Source organism: Eubalaena glacialis, chromosome 18 (genome assembly GCF_028564815.1).
Source record: "Eubalaena glacialis isolate mEubGla1 chromosome 18, mEubGla1.1.hap2.+ XY, whole genome shotgun sequence".
Taxonomy (NCBI): Eukaryota; Metazoa; Chordata; class Mammalia; order Artiodactyla; family Balaenidae; genus Eubalaena; species Eubalaena glacialis.
In genome coordinates, this window is record NC_083733.1 from 58,462,899 (window position 1) to 58,488,947 (window position 26,049).

A 26,049-nucleotide genomic window follows, 5' to 3' on the forward strand; every position below is an offset into this window, starting at 1 on the left:
ACCCAGGCGATAATTTCACTCTGTGACACAGAAACCCAGCTGGGTGCCCTGGGCCTTCCCAGTGTTCTCAATATCTGGGAAGGTTGGATTTACTCCCAGCAGGAAGGTCACAGATGACTCTGGAGGTGAGAAAGGGGTAAGCTGAGTGACGACTGGTGAGGGGACCTGACCTCCACCTATGAGTGTCACCAGCCTGATGTCTGTTTCTAGGGACAGAGACCCAGGACCGGGTGTCAGAAGGAGCTGCAGTTCCCAGGTGTGAAAGGAAAGGTTTTCTGTGTGTCCTGGGAAGAGAGAACGGTGGTGCTGGGAGTTTGGGTGGCTGTAGGTGCATATCTTCTCTCTCTGTGTGTCTGTCTAAGATGCAGATCTTGTGTGTGTGTGTGTGTGCGTGTGTGTGTGTGTGTGTGTATGGTACCCATCTCTTCCCATTTGCTCCAACTGGAACCCCGGGCATCAGCATGGCCACCTCCCAGTCCCATCCAATCCATCATGAAGTCCTGTTCCCCCTGCCTCCCCTAGAAAGCACTGGAACCTGGCCCTTCTCCCACCTCCACTGCCCCCTTCTCTAGATGACTGTAACAACTCTTTCTGTGTCTCTGTTTTTGCCCCCTCCATGTCTTTTCCACATAGCAGCCAGAGGATTTTTCTAAAACTTAAATCTGGTCACACACTCCCAACCCTTCAACACCTCCACCCTTGCTCTCAGGATAAAGCCCCAAATTTTGGGCACGGCCCCCCAACCCACGTACCGTCTGGGTCTTCTGGGCGCTTAGCCCCTCTCCTCCTCCCCTCCCTTGCTGAGCTCCCTCCGTGCTGTGAATTGCCACTTCTTTGGGCCTCGAGGTTCTGCCCGTGCTGTCCTTTCCACCCTCTGTGCCCCTCTTGCCCAGCAGTCAACACTTGCTCATCTTTGAGTCCAATGTCACCTGCTTGGGAAGCCTCCCTCTTATGTCTCTCAGGATTTTCCCTCTTGTATTCATCACAGTTTGGCAGATGAGAAAACTCAGATAATCAGATATATCTGATTTGTGGGATCATTTATTAATGTCTGTGTCCCCAGCTCAGACGTGAGTCTGTCCTCACCACAGAGGGCCCAGGCCTGGCACAGGTAAGGGTTTGTTGAATGTCTGCTGAACAAAAATGTGCAACTGGAGCCTTTTGGGTCCAGAATCAAGGTTGGGGCACACAGCAGTTTTGAGTTCACACGCTCCCTGCCCTCAAGAGCCCTGGGGGTGGCCATCGCCCTGCCCTCACTGGCCAGGTAAGGAAACCCAGGTGCCCTCACTCCCTCAGAGCCTCAGTGTCATCATCTGGGAAACGGGGTGATCATAATGACACTAGTGTCATCTGTTACTGGCAAGATCCAACCGTTGAGTAGGAGTGCTCCAGCCAGCCTGGATGCCCCTGGGGCAGGGCTGGGGTCTGATTCACGCAACAGAGGCCTGCACCAGGGCAGGGCCTCAGGAAATGACCAGGGAATCTAGGAGCTTGGGGGAATGAGCTTTGTGAGTAGGTAGGCTCATGGGTTTGTGAGTAGGACTGGTTCAGCCCTGGGCAGGGGGCCTTACCCAAGAGGATTCTAACTCCTCACAACAACCCTAAGGGCAGCACGATTATTATTATCCCCGTGTTACAGTTCATGCATACCTTCACTTATTAATTAAATGAAGATTTGAGTGCCTATGTGCCTGGCATACCAGGCTCTGCAATTGTGGGGTAAACAAGGCAGACACAGCCCTGCTTTCAAGGAACTCGCTGTCTAGCTGGGGGTAACAGTAAGGATAACCTCCACCCCTCCTGAGGGCTTGTTGTGTGACAGCACCAAATACATTACTACACTCACCCAAACATCACAAGAGCCCAGTGATAGGCACTCCTATCATTATGCCCATTTTATAGCTCAAAACGTTGAGGCAGGGAAGGAGGGAGCCTGTTGTCCGGTGTACCACTCCTCATAGCCTGAGGAACCAGGTCTCCAAGGCCCATTGTTGACCATGGTCTGTATTGCCTCTGGGCACGCTGTCCTGTTTGTGAGGCTGTGTCTTGCTGTGTGACAGGGAATGGCCTTGGGCCCCAGTCTGAGCTCTGAGCCTGTCTGAGCTTTCCTGTGTGTGTTTGGAGCCAACTCCAGTTCTATCCTTGGCTAAGGATGATGTCTATGGCAGGGAGGATGATGAGTTTGGGGGTCTCTGGGCCCGGGGGCTATGTCAGTTTCTTTCCTGCACAGGAAATTCCCGTAGGTCCTCACTTGGACTGACACATACTCCTAATCCAGCAAGGACTTCATGTGTGCCTCTGCCTGAGGCTTGCAGCATCTCTGTTGGTCTGTCAGTGTTTCTCCAGCCCGCTCAGACCTGTAAATAATGTGACCCCCTAGGGAACCCAGGTGATAGCACTTCCTTCTCCCAAGTGAAGGTTAGGCTGTCCAAAGCCAACCCAGGGCCCCTTAGTCCTAGGAGTAGGAGTCAGGAAGTTAGGTCCTAGGGCAGCCAGGCTGAGGCAGGCGGACTGACAACGAATGGATGAGCGGATTGAATGAAGGATGGTGGGACAGGACTGTCTGAAGCTGTACTGCACCCCTCCTCCAGGCATTCCCCACTATGGAGCACCCCTTCCTCCTTCCTTTCCCTGACTCACCCCTAAACTTCCTTTTTGGACAACAGCTTCTAAACCTCTTCCTCATTACCGTCGCAACAGTGTCAGAGACCTGGGACTTCTTAACGCATCCCAGTGGTTAAAGACTCTGCGCTTCCACTGCAGGGGGAACAAGTTCGATCCCTGGTCGGGGAACTAAGATTCCCACATGCCCCAGTGCGGCCAAAAAAAAAAGGTGTCTCACACCTGAAAATCGCGCTTGAACCATTTCCCACGTTAGAAACACCGAGGGCAGGAGTTGCCCACGGTCACACAGTGAGTCCAGAGCCGGAGGAGGAATCCTGGTCCGGGACACTCACATTCTGGACTCTCCTCCCAAGATGGTACTGGGATGTCCGATAGTCTCTCTGCTGGGTGTGGTATTTCCCTCTCACATCACCCCCTCTTGGGCCCTTTTCGCGGTCGGGGCCCCACGGGCCAAGGCGGTCCCATCCCCCTAGCTTACTCCATCAATCCTATGTGGTCCCCGATCCCGGGGCTAACTCCAGAGGCCAGGGCCGAATCCAGCCGCCAGTCGCGGCCCCTAGGGCCAATCCTTGCTATCGGGCCCCCAACACCACCCAGTCGCGGACTTGCTCCTCTCTGGTTCGCGCCCCAAGAGCAATTCGGGCTTCACTCCATTGCGGGGCCCCGCCCCCCATGGCTAAGGACTGAGGCCTGGCCCCGCCCCCTCATGCGCATTGAAGAGACCACGGACCAACAACAAATGCAGCCCTGGAGGGCAAAAGCGTCTTTCTGACCGAACTAGCGGGGAGTCCCGCGGGGGTCTCTCCAGAGGGGAAGCCTGGGTCTTTTCACGTGTTGGCTGTCAGCGTCGTTTCCCCACTTCACTTCCGGCGTAGGAATCATCTAGAACGCATCCCGCCCACCGCTGGAGCAGGAGACAAGGCTGCTGCTGAGCCTCCTTCTAGGGGCGAGGGGCCCGCCAGGTCCTCAGGCAATTGGAAATCGGGGCGGGGCGACAGTGCCTGAGGCAAAGCTCTGTCTGTGACCCATTGGAGGAGGAAGCCCCGCCCTTTCCTCCGCCTTCTGTCCTCTAGTTCTCCTATTCTCTTTCTCAGGGTTCTTTTCTCTGCCATCTCCTTTCTGGCGAGAATGGAAGGGAGTGGATGGTGGACCTAAGAGTGATCAACGCCTGCGCACTGGCCCCGAGCTGCGCATCGCCTCGCAGGAGAGAGAGCATTAGAGGGCGTGGCTCCAGCCTGAGAAAAGGCGGGAAACGGAGGAGGCTCTAGGCTCGCGCATGCGCACAAATCAACTCGTTCCGACGGTCTCGGAGAGGCGGCTTTGGGGCGGCGCTGTGGTGAAGGTGTCCCTTGAGACTGGGTTCGGGAGGCCCAGGGAAACCGCTGTTTATCTTTAGCACCAGAAGCACCATCCCGCCCCTCCTCCCCGCCCTCCCAAAGCACACGAGCAGCTGTGGCACTGAGAGACACCGATGACCTTCTTCTCCTCAGTTCTGAGAGAGGCGGCCCAGCCCTTCCGGGGGACACAGGCCTCTGGGCTGAGACCCCCATTACCAGCCTTCGGACTAACCGTCCTCACAGCGCCCTCAGCTTCCGGATTGGGGCCGCCTTGTTTCCCCCCCTCTGGCTGTTTCACCGAGTCTCCCCACGTTCCCCGGAGAGAACTTGCGGGCCCCCCTTGTGCAGGGCAGGGCTTCTGAGCGCAGAGAAGGAGCTCAGGGCCCGAGCCTGCTCCCCGGGGGCACCATGGCCGGCTTCGGAGGAGGGGCGGGGATGCTGCCGCCGGCGGAGTCTTGTGCCCACGACCCGCCCTCACCGCTCCCCCAGCTCTCCCTCCCGTCAGCGCCGACCTTGCCTGGGACTTGGGCGGAGCCCCAGCTCCTCTCCCAGGCGCCCCCTTCCTGAGATCACAACCCACGAGGCCATGGGCCCGGCGGGCCTGGGACTCCCTGGGGACAAGTGTCTTCCTGCCCACTGGACAACCCAGAGAGCTCAAGGGTCGCTCCTGCCCGGTTTTCGGCCTGGCCTGCGTGGACACTCGCCGAGGGTAAGGGTCCACGTTCAGCAGGGTGCCGCGGTGGCCCACTTGGTGCCCGCCCCAGAGCGGTGCTCAGAGTTGGGGGCCCAAGGGATGAGTACGGGGCCCTCGCCCAGGGCCTTTTTTAGTTTCTGTTTGATTTCCCCCAGATCCCCGCGGGGAGGCAGCCTGGAGCAGGGGAAGGAGTCAGAGGCTAGCTGGGGGTCCTGGCTTGGCCCCTAACTGCCCAGCCTCCTGCAGGATCCCTCTCTTCTCTAGGGCTCAGCTTCCTCCTCCGTCAAATGGGGCTGTTGATCTGTGTCTGCCGGCACTGTTGCGGGGTCACCTGAGCTCACCTGACATTCTGGCAGGTCTAAGTTCTTCCTGACCAAATGAATGACCATCCCTGGGAGGCCCCCTTCCTCCAAGCTCAACTTACCTGGGTTCCGGTAGTGTCTGGGGTTCTGGCTGCTGATTTTCTTACTGGGTAATGACGTCCCACCAAATCCTGACATCACTTCATAACCAGGTTTCCCCTTGAAGACCAGCTTCATTCCCTGGGCCACTGTTCCACCCCTCTTGGCTGGCAAATTGGTCTCTAACATGAACCCCACATCTGATTCTGGGCCTGAATCTGTGACCCATTCAAGAAATGTCTTATGTTCTGAGGCCGGTTGCTGTATGGATGGTTCGTTTGGTTTTGACAGAAATTGCCACTCAGCCAAAGATCCCTCTTGGGATTTGGCTCCCTGGGCTGGAGCTGCGTGCTGGGCTGTAGGGTCTGACTGTCGCCTTCTCTCTTGGGACATCAGTTCCGTCTGGGCAGGTGGTCCATTTTGGGGTCCAGGTCCTACCTGGGCTCCAGCTCCCTCTCTCAATTCCGGCTCCTGTTGAGTTCTAGAATCTTTTCCCGGCCCAGGTCTGTGCTGTGAGGCAGCTTCCCGTTTCCTGAAGGGCACCCTTTGGATGGGAGGTGACTGCTGTGGTGCAGGCTCCTGTGGGGCAAGAAATTCCTGCTGCAAAGCAGATTTTTGCTGTGCTCGAGGTTCCTGCTGGGATTCAGCTTCAGGGGGCTCCTGCTGCGTGAGGGCCTCTGCTGTGAAGTGGGCTCCTGCTGGGCATCGGGTCCCTGCTGAGCCTTAGATGCTGCCTGGGCTGTGGGTGTTTTTCTGGTCCAGGCTCTGGCTCTGGGATAGGTGTCTGGTGTGGCTTTGATTCTCAGACGGGCCTAAATACTGACTTAGAACCTGGCTCCACTGTTGCTTTTTCCTCAAGGGAGATATTGATCTCCCAGGCTTCATTCCTCTGGGCCCCCACAGACCTCCTTTGTCACAGATCCCTCAGTGGTTACTCATGATGACACCTTCATTTGGGTTCCACTCCTTCATCCTGGCATCCCTGCTCTTCCTAAGGCAGTTGGCACGTGGGCTGAGCACAGCTGCCTCCCCACTCCTGTGCCAAATGCAGCGCTTGTGTGCCTCCTGCTGTGGGAGGAGGGATTGGGAGCCGAGGGAAGCTGAGAGCCCAGCACTCTCCTACCAGAGGAGGCCCCACTCACCACTCAGCTAAAATGTTTCTTCTCATAAGGCCAGCACCCCAACTTAGTCCTCTGTTTCATCTGGATGATAGAAGCCAGATTCTGGAGGAGTGTTCCTTTTTTTTTTTTTTTTTTTAATTTTTTTTTTTTTTTTGCTAAATAGGTACTGTTTATTAAGGCTTGTATTCTCTTAGAGGAAGTTATCCGATGTCGTCTGTGACTCCGTACAGGCAGTAACAATTCAGAGAAAGTGACACGTTCTAAATACAAGTCTAGATAAAACGGCTTAAACTGTAACCTGGAGGGCCTGACGAGTACAGTTTTCAGAAAGCACCTGCGCTCCGCACGGGAGGCCTCTGCCCGGCTCGTGTGCAGGGCGCCAGGCAGGCGTGCAAGGAATGTTCCTTTTCTGTTCTCTCCTTCTGATGTTTGAGGAAAGGGTCAGAGAGGGAAGCAGAATCTACCCTGTTGTAATCGTTTCCTCCGTATTCATTCTCTCAAATGGTTTCCACTTTAATTTCCTTCTATTATCGTTCTGATCATTTTACTCCCATGTTAAAAAAAAAGAAAGACATCTTCTCATTTTTACAGCTTGAAGCTGTTTTGAGTGGCATTTGAAATCTTCCACACCATCTCTCTAGCCTTCAACTATGCCTCTGCACGTATGTCTTCTGTAGTAGATTGGAAACTTACAGAGTCAGATGACCATTAATGATGGTGATGATGATAATCATAAATACTGGAGGCATTTTATGTGCTAGGAAATGGTGCCAGGGTTTTTTTTTTTTTTTTAACCTATATTATCTTTAGTAAGACAATGTCTGATTCATTAATCTAACTTCTTTCTTTGCCCCACCTAGCTCTTACCTCAGAAAAGTTTGTTGAATGAGTAAAGGAATAAAAAGTTGGAAACCGGAGCGAGATTGAAGGTCGTGTTGGATAGAGGTGTGTGTATAATCTGGATTGAGTTTGGAATGAACAGGGTAAAGTGGGTTGTCTGGATTGAATGTGAGTTTCTAGACCCCATTTGAAAATGATTTTGACCTATTACATTTAAATATATTTATTGACTTTTGTTTACTACTTGCTTGGTTATATTTAAGATCCAGTGGGACCAGCTAGGCAACCAGAGATTCCCGGTAAGTAAATTTAAGCCTGGGTAAGGGGAGGCCCCAGGAAAAGACTGACAAGAAAAGAAGCCACTAGAGGGGGCAATAATCTTGGGGAACATGCTTTTTGGGATGATTTAGGGAGTGGGAACAGGGATGGGGAGCTTGAGGTGGGAGAAGAGCATCTTCTAGGTGTGCTCACTGCCTTGTTGACAGAATGCTTTATCGGGACAGTGGGCTCTCAGAGCTCCTATAAGGGCAGAGCAAAGCTTGCCAGCTGACATCGTCTGAGAAATTGCTGGCAGGCTCTGGAGGGCTTGGTTGGCTTCTTGTGGTGTCTTTGGTGTCCTAGGGTGAAAAGAAAAGGGAAAGACTACTGTTAAAAACATATTTAGAATTTATTTTTTATGAGAGCTTTTAAAATGTTAAAAGTAAGACTCATCCCATGGAAATAATTAAAATGAAAAAGTATATCCAGTAAAAAGTTAAAGGATGTCCCGACCCCAGCCGCTACTCCTCATTCTGTACAGCTAACTGTTGTTACTAGTTCGCTACATAGTTTTCCATACATTTTTGTATATAAACATAATAGTTCACTTTAAAAAACAAAATGAGCTTATCCTGTACATATTGTTTTTGCTATGTTCCTTTAACAAATCTTTTATTATGGCACATCTATGGAAGTCCTTAGGACTTAAATGTGCAGTTCAATAAGTAGTTACAAAGAAATATTCATGAAACTACTACCCAGGCCTGGAACTAGAATACTACCAGCAACCCTCCTCCTCATCTGTTCACTATCCTCCCTCTCCCCCTCACAGTGGTAATCCCCACTTTTGCAGTAAGCATTATATTTTTTTCTTTATGGCTTTACCACCTACCTATACATTCCCGTATAATTTAGTTTAACTTTGCGTTATTTTAAACTTTAGGTATATCAAATCATGCTATAACTATTCTCTCTTATTTTTTTCTCTTTTACTCAACATTATGTTGCTTTATTATTGTTCATTCTCACAGATATATAATATTCAAATATACTACTACTGATTTATTCACTGACCAATTTTCAGTTTGGGGTAGTTATAAACAACACTGCTATGAAACCCTTGTTCATTTCTTCCACTGTACATAAGCAAGCATTCCTTTTGAGAATGGAATTGCTAAGAGTGGAGTTGCTTGGTCACACAGCTTAAACTTTAGTAGATAACTACCAGCACTTTCTCAAAGTGATTTACCAATTTACATTCCCTTTAGCAGGAGATGATAGTTTCTCTGTTCTACTCTCTGACGATACATGGAATTATCAGACATTAAAATTGTTGCCAATCCTTGGGATTGACATATATACACTAATATGTATAAAGTGGATAACTAATAAGAACCTGCTGTATAAAAAAATAAATAAAATAAAATTCAAGAATTCAAAAAAAAGTTGTTGCCAATCTTATGATGTGGAGTGATTTTTTTTTTTTTTTTAGTTTTAGGGTTTTTTTGTTTTTTTGTTTTTAAATTTTATTTATTTATTTATTTATTTATTTATGGCTGTGTTGGGTCTTCGTTTCTGTGCGAGGGCTTTCTCTAGTTGCGGCAAGTGGGGGCCACTCTTCGTCGCGGTGCGCGGGCCTCTCACGATCGCGGCCTCTCTTGTTGCGGAGCACAGGCTCCAGACGCGCAGGCTCAGTAGTTGTGGCTCACGGGCCTAGTTGCTCCTCGGCATGTGGGATCTTCTCAGACCAGGGCTCGAACCCGTGTCCCCTGCATTGGCAGGCAGATTCTCAACCACTGCGCCACCAGGGAAGCCCATGATCTTTTTTTTAAAAAATAAATTTATTTATTTATTTTTGGCTGCGTTGGGTCTTCGTTGCAGTGCGCGGGCTTCTCATTGTGGTGGCTTCTCTTGTTGTAGAGCATGGGCCCTAGAGGCGTGGGCTTCAGTAGTTGTGGCACGCGGGCTCAGTGGCCATGGCTCGTGGGCTCTAGAGCGCAGGCTCAGTAGTTGTGGCGCACGGGTTTAGTTGCTCCGCGGCATGTGGGATCTTCCCGAACCAGGGCTCGAACCCATGTCCCCTGCGTTGGCAGGCAGATTCTTAATCGCTGCACCACCAGGGAAGTCCCTCTAGTTGGTTTTAATTCATATTTTCCCAGTTACTAGCAAGGTTGAGTGCCACTTCACATGTTTATTAGCTATTTGGATTTCTTGTCTCTGAAATGCCTACTCAACTCTTTTGCCAATTTGTTGTTTCCTGCCTTCCTCTCATAGATCTATAGGAATTCCTTATCAGTCTGAATATTAATCCTTTATCGATATTAATATTTGCAGACATACCCCTACTCTTCTTCTTGTCATTTTCTTCTTTTGATGACCAAAATTTCTTAATTTCAATAAAGTCAAATTTATTAATCTTTTCCTTTATGACTTATAATTTTTGTTACTTGTTTAAGAAATCCTTTCCTACCCCAAGGTCATGAATATAGTCTCCAATATTCCCTTGTAAGTTTGTCTTTAAAATTTAGACCTTTAATTCACTGAAATTTATTTTTGTGATGGGCTTCAAATAGGGAGTCTCTGCACCTTTTATTCACTTAATATATTGTGGACATCTTTCCAATCAACATATAATGACCTACCTAATTATTTTTGACAAGTGCAGAATTTGCTCTTGATGAATTTTTTATTGAGGTATAATTGACATCTAACATTATACTAGTTTCAAGTGTACAACACCATGATTTGATATTTGTATACATTGTAAAATGATCACACTATAAATCTGTTAATGATGAGCATTTAATATGTTCATTTGTCACTACAGTACTGCTATAATTAATATTCTTGTACATATATCTTTGAATATCCATGCTAGTATTCTATACTAGAGATTTCTTGAAGTGAGATTACTGGTTAAAACATACACACATTTAAGTTTTTGATAGGTACTACCAAATTGTATTTTACCTCCGTCAACAGTGATAAGGATCTAGATTCATCCCATTCTTGATAATATCATAACATCAATCAGTTTAACTCTTGCCAATATTCTTTTTATATGACATTTAATTATACCTAGACTAGGGAGGAATCACATTTTGTTTGACACCAACACCGGTGTCATCGTCAGAGATCAATGACCAGGTCCCCAACAGCCCCATCTGCCTTCACTTTGATAAGCAATGGCATTCTATCATTAAGGAATTTGGTTAAGCCTCTTTAGTATTAGGAGAATTGCGTTTTGCTTTTCTTTCTCTTCCTATTTCCCCACAAGTTGACACTGAGCAGAAAGGGCTGAGAAGTGTGCTTATCCTGGTCTTCATTTCATTTATCTTGTCTCTTCTCAACCCCTGCTTCAGCCCTAGTTGATTCCACAGAGTGACTCTCGTTTAAGGAATGTCATTCTTTTGCAACTTACTGGTTTTCTTCACTCTGCCCTTGAAATGATCACAGGGACACGGCTTCTTTGGCAGCCCAGGCACTGTCATGAGTTTTCTTTTAGGGGCTCTCAGGAACCAATCTGAAATAAGGGAGTTGCTGCTTAGAAGGGTTAATATGTTTGAGGCAGGGCTTTACTTGCCATCTTCCTTGCCTCTTGATTCGTTTTCATACTGCAGTGGGTGTGGGAAAGGGTCAACACAGAACAGTGGAGATATCCAGTTATATGAGCACTAGGGTCTCTAAGTTGTTTGCCTGACCTGTATGGGCAAGGATTTGGTGGCAAGTTTGGAGGAGGCATCAGGGTATCATTCGGGAGACTGAAAAATGAGGAATAAGACCTAGGTGTCTGCTTTTTAGTGGTTGCTTTACTTCAAGCAAGCCGTTTTGCCTCTCTGATTTCAGTCTACTTGTGAGTAAAATAAGGTTGAGAATGGGGTCCAGGAAAGACTTGGAAGGCGGCCCTGGGTTGTTGGGGAAAAAAGGGTAAGGGAGAGGGGGCAGCCAGAGATTCAGCCAGCTCCCCCCTGGACCTTGGAGGAGTCTGGCTCTTACATGAAACTCAGGAAGAAAATAAGTGTTGGTGCTGCATGTGGTGGGCTTGTGGAGAGGGGAGAGGGTGAGGTCAGCTCAGATAACATCTGAGGGAGCAAGTTGGGATCTGATGGTGCACCCCTGTTGTCGATACTGGATTACTGACCTTTGCACTCACATTCTTGGCCTCCGTCCTGGAGCCACCTCCTAGAAGCCTGGTGTTGGTCCCTATGGCCTCTGGCAATCCCTGTAGGAAGGAAACTGGTCACTTCCAGTCACTGGAAAGGGAAGGGGCCAAGAGAATTCGTCCCCCCCCATCATTGTGCTACCGAGGTCAGCGCAGCTCCATTGATCTTCCTTTTTACTCAGGGATCTAGGGTGCTTCAAGAGAGGAGTATTTTAAATGGATAAGGAACTGAGGTTTAAAATCTGGCCTAGAGAAAAGCTTAGCTGGAGGTAGGTGGAGAAAGAATGGCTTCTGGATGGAAGAGAGGACCATAGGTAGGGGTTAATCAACACCTTACAACCTCCCCCCATTAAGATCCCTCCCTACACACATTACAATCCTCGTGACCTAAGGAATGAGAGCAAGGAGTAGATTATTCCATAAACCAGTCAGGACCTTCACCTGACCTCCACGTTTGGTTGTATTTGAATCCATAATCCCAGTTCAACTATAAGAGGATGGTATTTACCTTTGTTCCTCTGGAACAAATCCATTCCTCTATTCAAGACTGTCTTACCACCTGATGCTATCTTATTCCCATTTTGTGATACCTAAAATATTTTTATGACAATCAAGTATGATGTTTTATAGAGATTCTTGAGCTAGAACTGGGTCCAGATGATGCTTCCTCTGTACAGGAGTTGCTCATATTTCCTGCCAGAATTAATTATGGTTTCCCATGGTTCCCCGTCACATTTGAATACAGCTCTATCCTTGCACAGTTATAGTTTGTTGTTTGAAATGTGTTGTGGACTGAATTGTGTCCCCCTAAAATTCATTGAAGCCCTAACCCTTAATAACTCAGAATGACTGTATTTGAGGATAGGGCCTTTATAGAGATGATTAAGTTAAAATGAGGCCCTGATGGTTGGGCTCTAATCCAATCTGACTGGAGTCCTTATAAGGAGAAGAGATTTGGGCACACAAAGAGACACCAGGCATGTACATGTGCAGAGGAATGACCAGGTGAGGAAACAGCAAGGCGATGGCCATCTGTAAGCCAAGGAGAGAGCCCTCAGAAGAAACCAAAGTTGCTGACACATTGATCTTTGACTTCCAGCCACCAGAATTGTGAGAAAATAAGTTGCTGTTGTTTAAGCCTCCCAGTCGGTGGTATTTTGTTATGGCGGTCCTAGCAAACTAAAAATTTTTCTGAACCAATGGCTCAGTAGTCATTCAGCTACATGGCTCCTGACACATGGTAGACACGTGGTAAATGTTTTTTTGATAAGCGGATGGACAAGTTGTCCAGAGAGGGCCCTTAGAGCAGCATCTGGTTCAATCCTGCTCTCCTATTTCCCAGACTCTTTCTGCCCTTTCTGCCACACAGATGAAGGGTGTTGCATCATTTCTCCAAGTGCTGGTTTCCAAGTGTTTTCATGTGCTATTTTGAGTGGTGTTGTTAAAGTAATTTCAACGGGCATAACCCCAGCTGTCTAAACTTTTCTACTATATCACTGTCACCTGACCTCTACTTCTGGTTCCAGAGAAAAGCCACAGAATATTAGAGCCAGAAGGAAACTTGGAGATTATTAGTGGAACCCCTTCATTCAGAAGTTTTTCTTTTTCGTTTTTAATGCAATATAACTATATTAGAGAAAATTTGTAAAGTAAAAATGAAGAAATCTTTACCCTTATCAGCTGTTGGAATTTTGGTGTGTTTCCTGCATATAATTTTTTAATAAAGTGATAACCAGTCCATTTACTGAACCCTTATTAGGTTCACATTATCCATAGTTTACTCTTCACAACAGTTGTACGCGCTAAGTGGTATTTTATTCATTTTAAGAAGATAAAACTGAGGCTGAAAAATGTTAAGCATCTTGCCCAGGGTTTCAAAGTAAGTGATGGAGCCAGCATTTAGATCACCATTCCCCTCAATTCAAGTCTGAGTGTCAAGGTCCAGGTGAGTCTAAACGTGTCGCCATGTTTGAGAATTATTGGTAGAGAGCACTGGCTCCACTGGGCAGTGGTTCCGCCTCCAGGGGACATTTGGCAATGTCTGGAGATATTTTTGGCTGTACTAACTGGGCGGGGGAGGGTGGTAGGGGAGAGGCTGCTCTTGGCTTCTAGCAGGTGGAGGCCACACGCATGTTTTTAAACAGGTTACAAAGCACAGAGCAGCTCCCCCTCCTTACAACAAGGAGTTATCCAGCCCTAACGTCAGTGGGGCTGCTATGAAACGCGGGTGTAGAGTCTCCTAAGGGCAACATTTTGAACTCAGAAACCTGAGGATTGATTCTTTCACTTGGCAAATATTTACTGAGCACCGTGCGGGATAGCGTGAGGGACGTGGAAACAATACACCAGATTGTGCCAGAGGGGAGGTTACAGTGTAGAAGGGCAGGGGTGGAGGTGGGAGAGGCACACCAACACCAACTTAAGGTAGAACATGAAAAGGGCAGAGAGTCGAGTTAGGCTTAAGCTTGTTCACAGGAGGGAGGGCTCACATATGGTCCTGGGACGAATCAAGGGAGGCTGTGGGAGGAGGTGGCTTGGGGTGGGTTTTGTGAGCAAAGTTGAGCTGGTGGGAAAGCACAAGACCAGCTCGGGAGCAGCCCGAGGTCTAGTTGAGCGGAGCACAGAGCACTTAATGCGAGGAGGGCTGGACTGGAAAGGAAGCTGTGGCTGGAGCTTGGAATCCAGGCTCAGGACTCTAGCCTTGGTGTCTGTCATAGTGGTGGAAAAGCCTTCCCTTCCAGAATGGTGGTCTAGGCCCCAGGGTTGGGGGGCCCAGCAGCTTCCAGAGAGCTCTCTCTATAAGGGACGGAATGTTGGAAATTGGGGTGGAGTCGGGAGAACTCCTGATTTTAGGACAGAGTTGATGCTCAGTATATAACAAAGCTATTTCACCTCAAAGTAGCCCTTGGGGAGATGTTCCCCTCGAGTGGTGACATAGGTCGGGGTGAGGTCTCTTCTGCACAGCTGTTCTGCTAAGGGCTAGGCCACTTCAGCTGTAGTGAAAAGTGGAGCTGATTCAGAGCCCCTAACCCAGGGTCTGCTTCCCAAAGGTGAGTTGTTCAAACAGGGCTTGGTGTGGCTACAGTTTCAAACATGGGTGCTACCTGGTGGTGTGATTTTTCTAGTTTATCACCACACCATGAAATAGCATTAAAAATAGTTGGGGCACCTCTGGTGCACTGTAAAGAATACAATCGAGGATGACTTATTGTCTGTGGTTGTACAGTTGCCTTCAACACCCTCCCACCACTGCCTCCAAGCCTGGCCCTGGGGACATTCATTACTCTCTAGAACAGGGACCGGGGGGCAGGTGAGGCAGCAAATCTCTGTTGGGCCATTATTTTTTTCTCCCCCGCCAGCTACAGTTGCAGACACTTCCATGCACACGGGCCTCTTTAACTTTCACAACACTCTTTGGATTTATGTACAGTTCTTTCCTTTTTGTAAATGAAGAAACGGGCACTGAGACAGGCTAACTTGCCCCTAATCCCTGTAACCTAAAGGGGCTACATTTTACTGCATGTGTGGTCATGTTCTTTTCTGTTTTGCCATGTTTCTCCCCCCTCTTTATCTTTCAAAGATAAAAAAATTTTTTTTACCTGGATTTGAGCTGCTGTGGACCGTGGACACCAGCATTAGTGACAGCAACAGAAGGAGGGAAGAGATTAGAACTTTCATTTCAACTGTTGGTGCTGCTGTGCGTTGCTTGAAGAGTCTGTGGAAGGTTCCCAGTGAGAGGGTCCCGAGTTCTTGAAGTGGCTCAGGCCGTGCGTGGTATGTGGCTTGGGGGTCTGCACTTTACTCCCAGGCCAGTGTTCCCGTTAGAGGGCGAGAACGGCCAAGTGACGCTGGTCTCATTAGGTAACTGGACCGTGTGATTTATGGGAATCTGGAAGGTAAAACTGGCCAAAGAGAAGGAGTGAAGCATATTCTTAGGAACATGAGAGGGTGACTGATAACTTGGCAGCAGTTCTCAGCCCCTCCCCTCCTCCCTCCCGCCTCCCTACGCGCCAGTGTGCTATGATTTCTTCCCCAAGTCTTTTTCCTTGTTTGAATTTCCTTATACATGTGAGTGACATTTTCTAGCTTAGTATCTGGCAGGAAAGAGAGTGCTAAGGGGCGGCAAAGAGAGAATCACGCGGCGTGTTTCCCCTCTGTCCTCCCCACTCCCGTCCTTGGATCAGCAATAGCGGTGCTGTTGTTTGGGAAGTTGCCGTGTCCCCACTGTTTACAATTTCCTCCAATTCTGTGTCCACATAAGGAGGGAAGCAGAGAGGATCGAGGAGGAGAGGCTCTTCTCTCTTGCCCCGAACCCTGGCCTGGGGCACTGGGTCAAAGCAGGCCTCCTTGTTGTTGGTCAGGCAGGTGGCTGTGGCCTCGTGGCTCCCGCCTAAAGGAGAGGGAACTGGGTTGGTGGAAGACCCTCAAGGCTTCAGGTCCAAGAGGGTTTGAGAAACAGGAGCCACAGCGGGGAAGGTGTTTGCCCAGGCTGCTGGGGCTCTTGTTTCAGACCTTGTTTGGAAACAGCCCAAAGCGAAAGGAGGTGATACTACTTGGAGCAAACATGGAGAGTACACAACATCAGCACTTACTGAGTGTGACTCATTCCAGAGGCTTCAGGAAATGGGTTCAAAGACGGCGGGAGGCTGGACTTAAGTGCTGGGTGATATTTGTGGGGCTGAGGGGAAGGTTAACAAGGAAGTCCTCCCTGGGTCCTCCAGGCAGGAGTGAGTAAAGGTGGTGTGACTTTTGTTCCAGCCAAGAGGAGGGAAGAGGCCAGGCGTGGATTTTGTTTGCTCATTCTTACCCTCTCAATTTCAGATTATTTCTGCCTATGGACATGTTGGAGAGTTGATTGTAGACTTTGCTTTACAAAGTTACAAAGTTTATAAAGCGTCTGCAGGCGGCAGGCACTGTGCTAGGCAGTGGAGATTGTCCTCGAGTTGGAGGCTCGGTCTGTGCTTGGTCTGATGTAAACCACTGATGTGGCTTCTCCCTGGAAAAGAGTCAGACTCTTCTCTTGTTAATATTGACAACTAATTAGAGCTCGTCTTGAGAACTTTTGTTGTGTCAGCACAGTCTTTGTGACTTACAAAGTTCCCCCTCCAGGAAGGAGGTAAAGGGAAAGTGGGAGAAATAACCATTTTCCCACTGTTATTTGGTTTCCCCACTCCACAGTATGCGTAGTAGACATTCACAAATGCTTGTTGATTGATTCCACGCTTCCTGTTGCTCTAAAAAGAGTCATTTATTCATACACACATTCAGTGAGCATTTGAGTCCGTAATGTCTGCCCGGTATTTGCAGGTGGTGGCTCCCGAGAAGAAGAAGGTGTGACGCTGTCTCTGAGGAGCTCTCACTACACACATAGACCCGTGGAGAGTCAGTCCAGTGCTCCATTTTATGGAAGCGGAAATGAAAGCTCAGGGAAGTTACGTGATTTGTTCAAGATCACAGCCAGTTAGCCTCAAAGCCAGGGAAGAAAAACTCAAGTTTCGTGACTTGCTGGAATGTCTGTTAGCCTGGCTGCCGCAGGTGCCAGTGTGGTGAGCTCTAACAGGAGAGAGAGGACGTCAGGATGAAGTGGGAGCCCACCAACATCTTGGATTATCCAGAGGGAAATGTCTGGTTGAACCCTGACTGCAAAAATCGAGGACACTTGCGTTCTCTTTCTTTTTCACTTTGAGCTTGAAATGAGGAAAACGGGAGCCCAGAAAACCCAGAGTGGACAATCTTCACAGGGGGTTGACGAGATGGGCCCCCAAGTCTGTGTTCGCCTCTATCAAAGTGTTTCTCACGTAACCGCAATGCTCTGGCTTTGGACTGGGTTCCCTCCGTACCTGGCCCTCAGTGAGGGCAGGGACCAGGTCTGATTCATCCTTGTGTCTCCAGCGCATAGTGCATCGCAGGCTCTAATAGATATTTCTTAAAAATAAAACAACAAAAAGTGTACACCTGCACAGCTATAGGATGTCTAGGTAGCAGCACAAGTCAAGAACCCATCTCCTCACATGAGCTGATGTGGAATTTGGCTTTCTAAATACAGGTGAAGTGCTCAGAATGGGGATGTGGGTCGTCCTGTGGCTCTGCTGCTGTGCTTGGGACACGCCCAGGATTCGGGGTTTCTGCTCTGGTTGACCCACTTCACTTGCCCTTCAGAAGGTGACAGGAGAGTACAGGGAACTTCCGAATATGTCCTTTTGGAAATGGCTGAGGGAAGATGGAAGGGCGTATGGTGGTTGTTCACAAGAATGTGAAGGTCTGTTGTGTGAAAACGTATGAGGCTTATTTCTGTGCCTATACAGAGTAGCCGCAGGCTTGGCGAGTCTGCATCAGACACATTTTTGCTCAGGATGAGCGAGAACTGTCAGAGCAAAGTAAGTTTCCTTGGAAAATTACAAGTTTACTGATGGAGTTCAGGTGGGGGCTGGATGTCTGAAAATAACTGTCACAGTGATTTTTTTTCCTTGAAGTTTCCAAGGGTAGAGCTTGGCCTGGAACCCAGGATTCCCACTAATACCACATTTTATTAGGTATATAAAATCTGCCATTTGAAATGTGACATTACTCTATGATGTGGGCCCAGGTCTGTTTGACAGTTACTTCCAGTCATTGTGGGTGGTTGTGATTCTTTTATCTAATCTGTGACTCAGACGTCACCCCCTCTGCCAACCCTCCCACCTCCTTTCCAGGTGAGAACGGTGAGATCAAGTGCATTTACTCATCATGACCACAAGGTGGCAGCGCTGCCCCATCCGTGTTTCTGAAAACTCTACTGGGATATGGGCACGTCTGAGAGCTCCGGTTAGGATTAGGAAAAGGGCGCAAGTGAAGTGACTAGGTAAATTTTTTTTTTTCCCCTGCTAAGTGACAGAGTTGAGGTGAGTCTGAAACCATTGCATTGTAGAAGTGGCAGACACTTTAGGGAAGTGACCCAAACTTTAATGTGCTTACAGATCACCTGAGTATCTTGTTCAATACAAATCTGATTTTTCTGGTGGAGCCTGAGATTCTGCATTTCTAATAAGCTTTTGGATGATGCCGTTCCTGCTGGTTATTGGTCCCCACTTTGAATAGCAAAGCCTTAGAGGTCATTTAGATTAATTCTTCCTTCCCCCGATTTATGGATGAAGAGAGGCAGAAGTCCAGAGGGAGAAGGTGCCTTGCCTGACGTAGCCATGACTTCAGCACTTAGCTTTCTACATCTCAGCCCAAGCTTCTCACTCAGTCCACTTCCTGCCCCACTATATCGTGTGCCCCCCTTTCCTGTTGTGGTGGCATCTCTGTAGCTTGGGAACCAGAACTCCCATTTTCACCACCATCCCCTTTGGTCTTTGCTCGAGGTGTCACTTTGGTTACTCCTGTTTATGGAAATAGTCAATAACCAATCTATAATAAGAATAGAAAAGAGTTTTATTTGAGCCAAAGTGAGGATTGTAGCCTGGGAGACAGTGTCTGGATAGCTCTGAGGAGCTGCTGTGGAGAATCATGTTTTTCAGCACAGCTTTTTTTTTTTCCCCTATCAATAATTACTTTATTTTTTTCTTTCTTTTTAAAAATTTTATTTCATATTGGGGTATAGTTGATTAACAATGTTGTGTTAGTTTCAGGTGTACAGCAAAGTGATTCAGTTATACATCCAGATGTATCCATTCTTTTTCAAATTCTTTTCCCATTTAGGTTGTTACGTAATATTATTGAGCAGAGTTCCCTTCAGCACAGTTTTATATCTTGTCAGAAGAAAGACCATCAAACATGTCAGGGGTTCATTCCTTCAAGGTTTCAAATAAAAACAGATGAACAGTTACACAGTGAGTCAGTATGGCTTTGGCGCCTGCAAAGGGAGTCTTATTATCAAAGGAGTACTGGCACTGGCATCCCAGGAAGGCAGCCATTTAATCTTTTTTTTAAGTGCACTGTCTTCTTCCTTCCTGCCCCCTTTTTTCTTCTCTCTCTTTTTAAAATTTCTATTTTATTTATTTATTTTTGCCCATGCCATGTGGAATGTGGGATCTTAGCTCCCCGACCAGAGATTGACCAGGGATCAAACTCAAGCGCCTTGCAGTGGAAGCGTGGAGTCTTAACTGGATTGCCAGGGAAGTTTCCCTCTCTCTCTCTTTCCGTCTCTCTCTTTCTTTTCTTCTCTCTTTCTTTCCTTCTCTTCCTTTCTTCCTTCCTTTCTTTCTTTTTCTTTCTTTCTTTCTCTCTCTTACTGAGGTGTAGTTTATTTATAATATTAAATTAGATTCAGGTGTACAACTTAGTGATTCGATATTTTTCTAGATTATAGTCTATTTATAGTTATTATGAAATATTGGCTATATTCCGTGTGCTGTACCATATAATTCTATAGCTTATATATTTCATACATAGTAGTTTGTAACTCTAAATCTCCTAATCCTATCTTTCTCCTCCTCTTTCCTTCTTCCCACTGGTAACCACTAGTTTGTTCTTTTTTTTTTTTAAAGTATTTGTTTATTTATTTATTTATTTGTGGCTGTGTTGGGTCTTCGTTTCTGTGCGAGGGCTTTCTCTAGTTGTGGCAAGCGGGGGCCACTCTTCATCGCAGTGCGCGGGCCTCTCACTATCACGGCCTCTCTTGTTGCGGAGCACAAGCTCCAGACGCGCAGGCTCAGTAGTTGTGGCTCACGGGCCCAGTTGCTCTGCGGCATGTGGGATCTTCCCAGACCAGGGCTTGAACCCGTGTCCCCTGCATTGGCAGGCAGATTCTCAACCACTGCGCCACCAGGGAAGCCCTTCTGCTGATTTTTTGATTGGGTTGTTTGTTTTTTTCATGTTGAGCTGTATGAGCTGTTTATATATGTTGGATATTAATCCATTATCAGTCATATAATTTGCTAATATTTTCTCCCATTCAGTATGTTGTCTTTTCCTTTTTGTTGACGGTTTCCTTTGCTGTGCAAAAGCTTTTAAGTTTAGTTAGGTTCCATTTGTTTTTTTCTTTTTTCTTTTGTTTCCTTTGCCTTAGAAGACAAATCCAAAAAAAATATTGCTATGATTTAAGTCAAAGAGTGTTCTGCCTCCGTTTTCTTCTAGGAGTGTTTTGGTTTCCAGTCTTACATTTAGGTCTGTAACTCATTTTGAGTTTATTTTTGTATATGGTGTGAGAGAATGTTCCAATTTCATTGTTTCACATGTAGCTGTCCAGTTTTCCTCGCACCACTTATTGAAGAGGCTGTCTTTTCTCCATTGTATACTCTTGCTTCCTTTGTCATAGATTAATTGACCATAAGTGTGTTCGTTGGTTTATTTCTGCACTCTCTATTCTGTTCCATTGATCTATGTGTCTGTTTTTGTGCCATACCACACTGTTCTGATTACTTTGTAGTATACTTTGTAGTATAGTCCAAAGTTAGGGACTGTGATAGCTCCAGGTCTGTTCTTTCTGAAGATTGTTTTGGCTACTTGGGGTCTTTTGTGTTTCTATACACATTTTTAAATGATTTGTTCCAGTTCTGTGAAAAATGTTCTTGGTATTTTGATAGGGATTGCATTGAATCTGAAGATTGCCTTGGGTGGTATGGTCGTTTTGACAATATTAATTCTTCCAGTCTATGAACACGGCATGTCTTTCCATCTGTTTGTGTCCTCTTCAGTTTCTTTCATCAGTGTCTTACAGTTTTCTGAGTACGTCTTTTACCTCCTTAGGTAGATTTATTCCTAGGTATTTTATTCCTTTTGATGAGACTGTAAATTGGATGGTTTCCCTAATTTCTCTTTCTGATAGCTCATTGTTAGTATATAAAATGCAACAGATTTCTGTATATTAATTTTGTATCCTGAAACTTTACCGAGTTGATTGATGAGCTCTGGTAGTTTTTCGGTGGTGTCTTAAGTTAAAATGAAATATAAGAAAAGAAAAGAAAAGCAAGGAAAGAAAGCTTCCAGCTAATTACTGAGATGCCAGAGTTGAGAACCACTTTCAGAGCAATGTTCCTGAAAATGCTATTTTGTCATTTTTCTGACCTTTCAAAGTTTTCCAGTGACTCCTGTCTTCTGTAGGATGAAGTTCAAATTCCTAGGTTGCCACTGAAAGCCCCCATAGCATGTTCCCCATCTGCTTCCTTGGTCTATGCAGTAAGACCCGAACCCACGTTTTACATTCCCATGTCTGCATTTATTCTAATTCTTTTCCTTCTTCCTATAATACCCTTCCATTCCTGCTCAGCCTCCTGAATTAGTTTTCATCCTAAGGCCCATTTCAGATCCTGTCCCTTCATTGAAGTCTTTTATGAGCATTTCTGTTAGAAGCAGTCATCTTTCCTCTCCTTGAATTCTGGTAGGTAGGATTGTGTGGAGTGAAAATAGGGGCTTTAGATTTAGAAATATGTGAGTCTGAATCCTAGTTCTACCTTTTACCAGTTCTTGGATAAAGGACAAGTTTTTGTGTTTTGTTTTTAAATATTTATTTAATTGGCTGCTCCAGGTCTTAGTTGAGGCACACGGGATCTTTGTTGCACCACACGGGATATTTAGTGGGGCATGTGGGATCTAGTTCCCTGACCAGGGATCGAATGCGGGCCCCCTGCATTGGGAGCATGGACTCTTAGCCACTGGACCACCAGGGAAGTCTGGGGACAAGTTAACTGATCTTCTTGGAGTTCTGGTTTCTCATTGCCAAATGGGGATAATATTAGTACCTACTTTAAAGGGTCATTGTGAGCATTAGAGAGGTATAAACATAAAGGTCCCAGCACACAGGAGGCGCCATCCTCCTCTTGTTCGTAGCTCAGTTGTCCTCACAGAGATGGTGTGTGGTGAAAGGCTCTTGTCAAAATTTCCTCCAGAGCCTGTAAAAGATATTTGTGTCTGGTCAGCACTAAGATGACAGACACACTTGAACTGAATTGAGTGCGTGAGTCTTCAAGCAATTCAACTGAGAGTTTTTCCCCTGGAAGCCAACTCAGAAATAAGTGACCTATGGATAGAGGAATGTAACCCAACGGGGTGGGGGCAGGTAGAGAATGGGTTAGAAACATTGGGAGAAAGCTCTGATGCCTCCCACACCCACCTTTGCTCTCAGCAGGACAGCATTGAGGAAGTAGACTCCTTAGTAAGACTCCCTGAGCCATGAGTCCTGCATAGCAACCCTTCACTAATCCATTCCTTGCCCAAGTGATGCATACACAGGTGTCAGGTCCCCTGTGAGGTGAATACTTTCACCTTTTCTGCTCCCTCCACCCACACAGCTCAGTGTTGGGTGCTGTGGTTCGGCCCCAGGTCCCAGGCCCCTACTACGGGTCTAAGAAGTCAGGGCCAGGAATTGGGGCTGAGGAGGAAGTCAGAGGCCTGGGGACTTTCTACTTGTGCTCTAACCACTGAGCAGTCCTGTGGGGCAGTGATGAGGCGGGACTTCTCATGGGGTGGTCCTCAGACCATCTGCATCAGAGTTACCTGGGATGTTTTTTATAAATTCAGATGTATAGGCCTCACCTTGCAGCAACGAAAAGCAGAACCTCAAACACTGATATTTGAGACTAACTGAGTTGGGGCTGGATGTCTGGTTCTGGAAGGCAATGGAATCCTGCCTTCTCCAGCCACCTGCAGTTTGGGTCTCGTCCCTCTGTGAGGTCGACACTGTAGTCTCTGCTTTCTTTCTTTCTCTGGGCCGTTGGAGGGGTACATTCCGTCCTGAGAATGCGTGAAATCGTGCTGATGCTTATGCTAGAGGAGGCGTTTGGAGACAGTGGCTTTTATTCCCATTTTCCTTTCACCCTTCATTTGCTTCTCTCCTCGCTTGTAGCCCCTCCCCACCCACTCCCCCTCAGGGGTGGGTTTCACTTCTCTTCCTGTCCCGGGTGGCTTCCCACCTGTGTGGGACCGGACTGGGGGAGGGCGGGGCGCCATCTGTGTGGTTTGGTGCTGGGGGGATGAGCGCTGGGACAGGAGCAGTTGCACGGTGGTTCCTCTCAGGCCCGGCCACCCTCGATGTGGAGGTGGTGCTTTCCATGAGGTTCAGCTGCTTCACCCCATGAGGAGCGGGGACATGCTGAGGGTTGGGGATGGTGGAGTTGAAGCCTGGCATGTGAAGTGGAAATCCTGTCACCCACACAGAGGTCTGCGTGCTCCCCATCTTTTCTGAAATGGAGGGTTAGTCTCCCTCAGGGCCCTGAGCCGGGCAATGCAGATAAACAGGAGGAAATATGAACCATCCACTACGCGTTTGGAGGGCTGATCCAGTTACACTGCCTGCCCTGAGTGAGGACAACTGAGAGTTTATAGAGTTCAGTTTTGGGGATGTTCACACACTGGGTCCTTGGGGACATCCAGAGATGGGGCAGGGCCCTGGGCTGGGAGTGAGGACAGCTGGTTCTGAGTCAGCTAAGTGACCAATTTCCTTTGTTACCATGAGAAAGTCTTCATATTTATCCCTTCACTGTTGTAGTTATAGTTGATTTTACAATATTTTGTCCTTTTTTCTTCATACTAGCTTAAGTGGTTGACAGACAGCATTTATCAGTGAGATCTTTTTCTTTCCTATAGAGTCTTACTTCTTGTTGTAGATTTTTCTTTTCCACTTACAGAAGAGCGTTTAACATTTCTTTTAGGGTAAGTTCAGTATTGATGAACTCTTAATTTTTGCTTCTCTGAGAAGTTTTTTTTATCTCTCCTTCAATTCAAAATGATAATCTTGCTGGATAAAGTATCCTAAGTTGTAGGTTTTCCCCTTTCAGCAGTCTAAATATCAATAAATCTTGCCACTCCCTTCTGGCCTGCACGGTTTCTGCAGAAAAATCAGCTGATAGCCTTATGATGGTTCTCTTATATGAGATTCTTTGTTTTTCTCTTTCTGTCTTTAGAATTCTCTCTTTAACTTTTTTCATTTTCATTATGATACATCTTGGTGTGGGTCTCTTTGGGTTCATCTTGTTTGGGACCTTCTGTGCTTTTTGTACCTGGATATCTGTTTCCTTTTTCAGGTTTGGGAAGTTTTCAGCCATAATTTCACCAAATGCTTTTTGGACAACTTTCTCTCACTTCTCCTTCTGGGACCTCTATAATGTGAATGTTGGTATGCTTGAAGTTGTTCTAGAGATACCTTAAGCTGCTCTCATTAAAAAAATTTTTTTTCTTTTTGCTATTCTGATTGGGCAATTTCCATTATTCTATCTTCTACATCACTTATGCATTCTTTGGTATCACCTAGTCTGATGTAAGTTCCACATAGTGTGTTTTTCATTTCGGTTATTGTATCCTTCAGTTCTGACTGGTTTTTTTAAATATATATGTTCTAATTCCTTGTTAAAATTCTCACTGTGTTCATCTATTCTTTTCTGTAATTCGTTTATCATTCCTGTTACCAATGCTTCGAACTCTTCATCTGGTAAATTATTTATTTCTGTTTCATTAGTTGTGTATTCAGGGGTTTTCTCTTGTTCTTTCAAATGAGATAAATTCTTCTGTCTTCTCATTTTGCTTAACTTTCTCTGTCTGTATGAAATTAGGTGAAACCGTTATTCTGGTCTTGAAGGTGTGTCTTTGTGTGGAGCATCCCTATACATTATGTGTGTGCCCAGTAGCTGGTGGGAGAGCTGAATCTGATGTGAGCATGTGTCTCATCTTCCCCCAGGGAGTGCTGACAGCTATCAGCTTGGTAGGAGATGGAGAGGCTAGAGCCAGAGCCAGGTGTGAGCTGGGGCTTCTCCTCTGCTCAGTGGACAGCACCCCCTACTGGGGCCAGGGGTGAGTCACAAGTTGCTGGAGCAGAAGCCCTGAGGGTTGGTCCAAGTTGGCTTCATTGCCTAAGTGTGTAGTCTCCTTCCCCTTCCCAGCGTTGGCACCTTGGCTCCAGAGGGGAGCCGTGCTGGCACAGGAGGAGCTGGGTCGGGTACCGGCTGGGGCTGGGTCACGTGCCAGGGCAGTCCCAGGAAACCAGCCAGAGTCCTGGGCAGTTTCAATCCGCTTCCTCCTTCTTGTTTCGGGAGTAAGTGAGCGTGTGTGCGTTCTTCACCAACGAAGTATAGGTTTCAAACAGCCCCACTGTTAGTCCCACTGGTTTTGAAACTCTTCCTCCCAGTTTTGGACCCTAGGCCTGTGGCGCCCGGTATGTCGTTTGAACCTCTCACTCCCCAGGGAGGATATCTCAGCCCTTGCAATCCTCCTCCTTTTCTGTGTCCCCTCCCAGGGGCTCAGGTCCTGACCTGATCACTTCTCTTCTCTGCCTACCAGATTCTGTGTGCATCTTTCTCACAACCTTCGTTGTGTCTTTCCGCCAGTCTTACTAGGTAGATATATTTCTGATGTGTCATACAGGGAGGGGAGCCCTGTTTCCTTCTGCTCTCCTGTCTTGATCTCCCTCCAAGCTTGTGTATAAGTTCTTATGTGGACATGTGTTTTCATTTCTCTTGCATATAAACCTGGGAGTGGAATTGCTGGGTCATATGGAGGCCTTAGGATTCTTAAGAAGAGAAGTTGCCTTAGAGAATAAGCTCACAAACCCATGAAGCACTTTAAGTAACTCTTGCTCTTTGTTAATTTAGTGATAGGCAAGTTTTTAGTTGGTTCTTTGAAGAATTGATATTAATCAAATTTCTCTGTCTAATGTGAACTAGCCAACAAATGCACAAAGTCTAACACTCCAATGTAGGGT

At 47.0% G+C, this 26,049-nt stretch overlaps 1 protein-coding gene across 1 annotated transcript; it reads right to left on the minus strand.

Moving 5' to 3' along the window:
- Positions 1-7,269: 7,269 nt before the first annotated feature.
- Positions 7,270-15,295, minus strand: CXCL17 (C-X-C motif chemokine ligand 17). Its single transcript, XM_061174292.1, has 4 exons — positions 15,038-15,295; positions 11,418-11,498; positions 10,698-10,799; positions 7,270-7,635 (listed from the first exon to the last, which is right to left on the minus strand). Exons 1-4 carry the CDS (start codon positions 15,114-15,116, stop codon positions 7,538-7,540), a joined length of 360 nt encoding a protein of 119 aa, XP_061030275.1. The 5' UTR covers positions 15,117-15,295; the 3' UTR covers positions 7,270-7,537.
- Between the last annotated feature and the right edge of the window lie 10,754 nt (positions 15,296-26,049).

Bases quoted from the DNA above. Each gene is read 5' to 3' on its own strand.
- CXCL17 (XM_061174292.1), bottom strand. From the start codon at position 15,116: ATGAAAGTTCTAATCTCTTCCCTCCTTCTGTTGCTGTCACTAATGCTG. The intron at 11,499-15,037 runs GTAAAAAAAATT...TCCTTCCTACAG, and splicing joins CCACAGCAGCTCAAATCCAG to GGATTGCCAGAGGCCATAGG. The intron at 10,800-11,417 runs GTCAGTAATCCA...CCCTTATTTCAG, and splicing joins CCAAGAATGTGAGTGCAAAG to ATTGGTTCCTGAGAGCCCCT.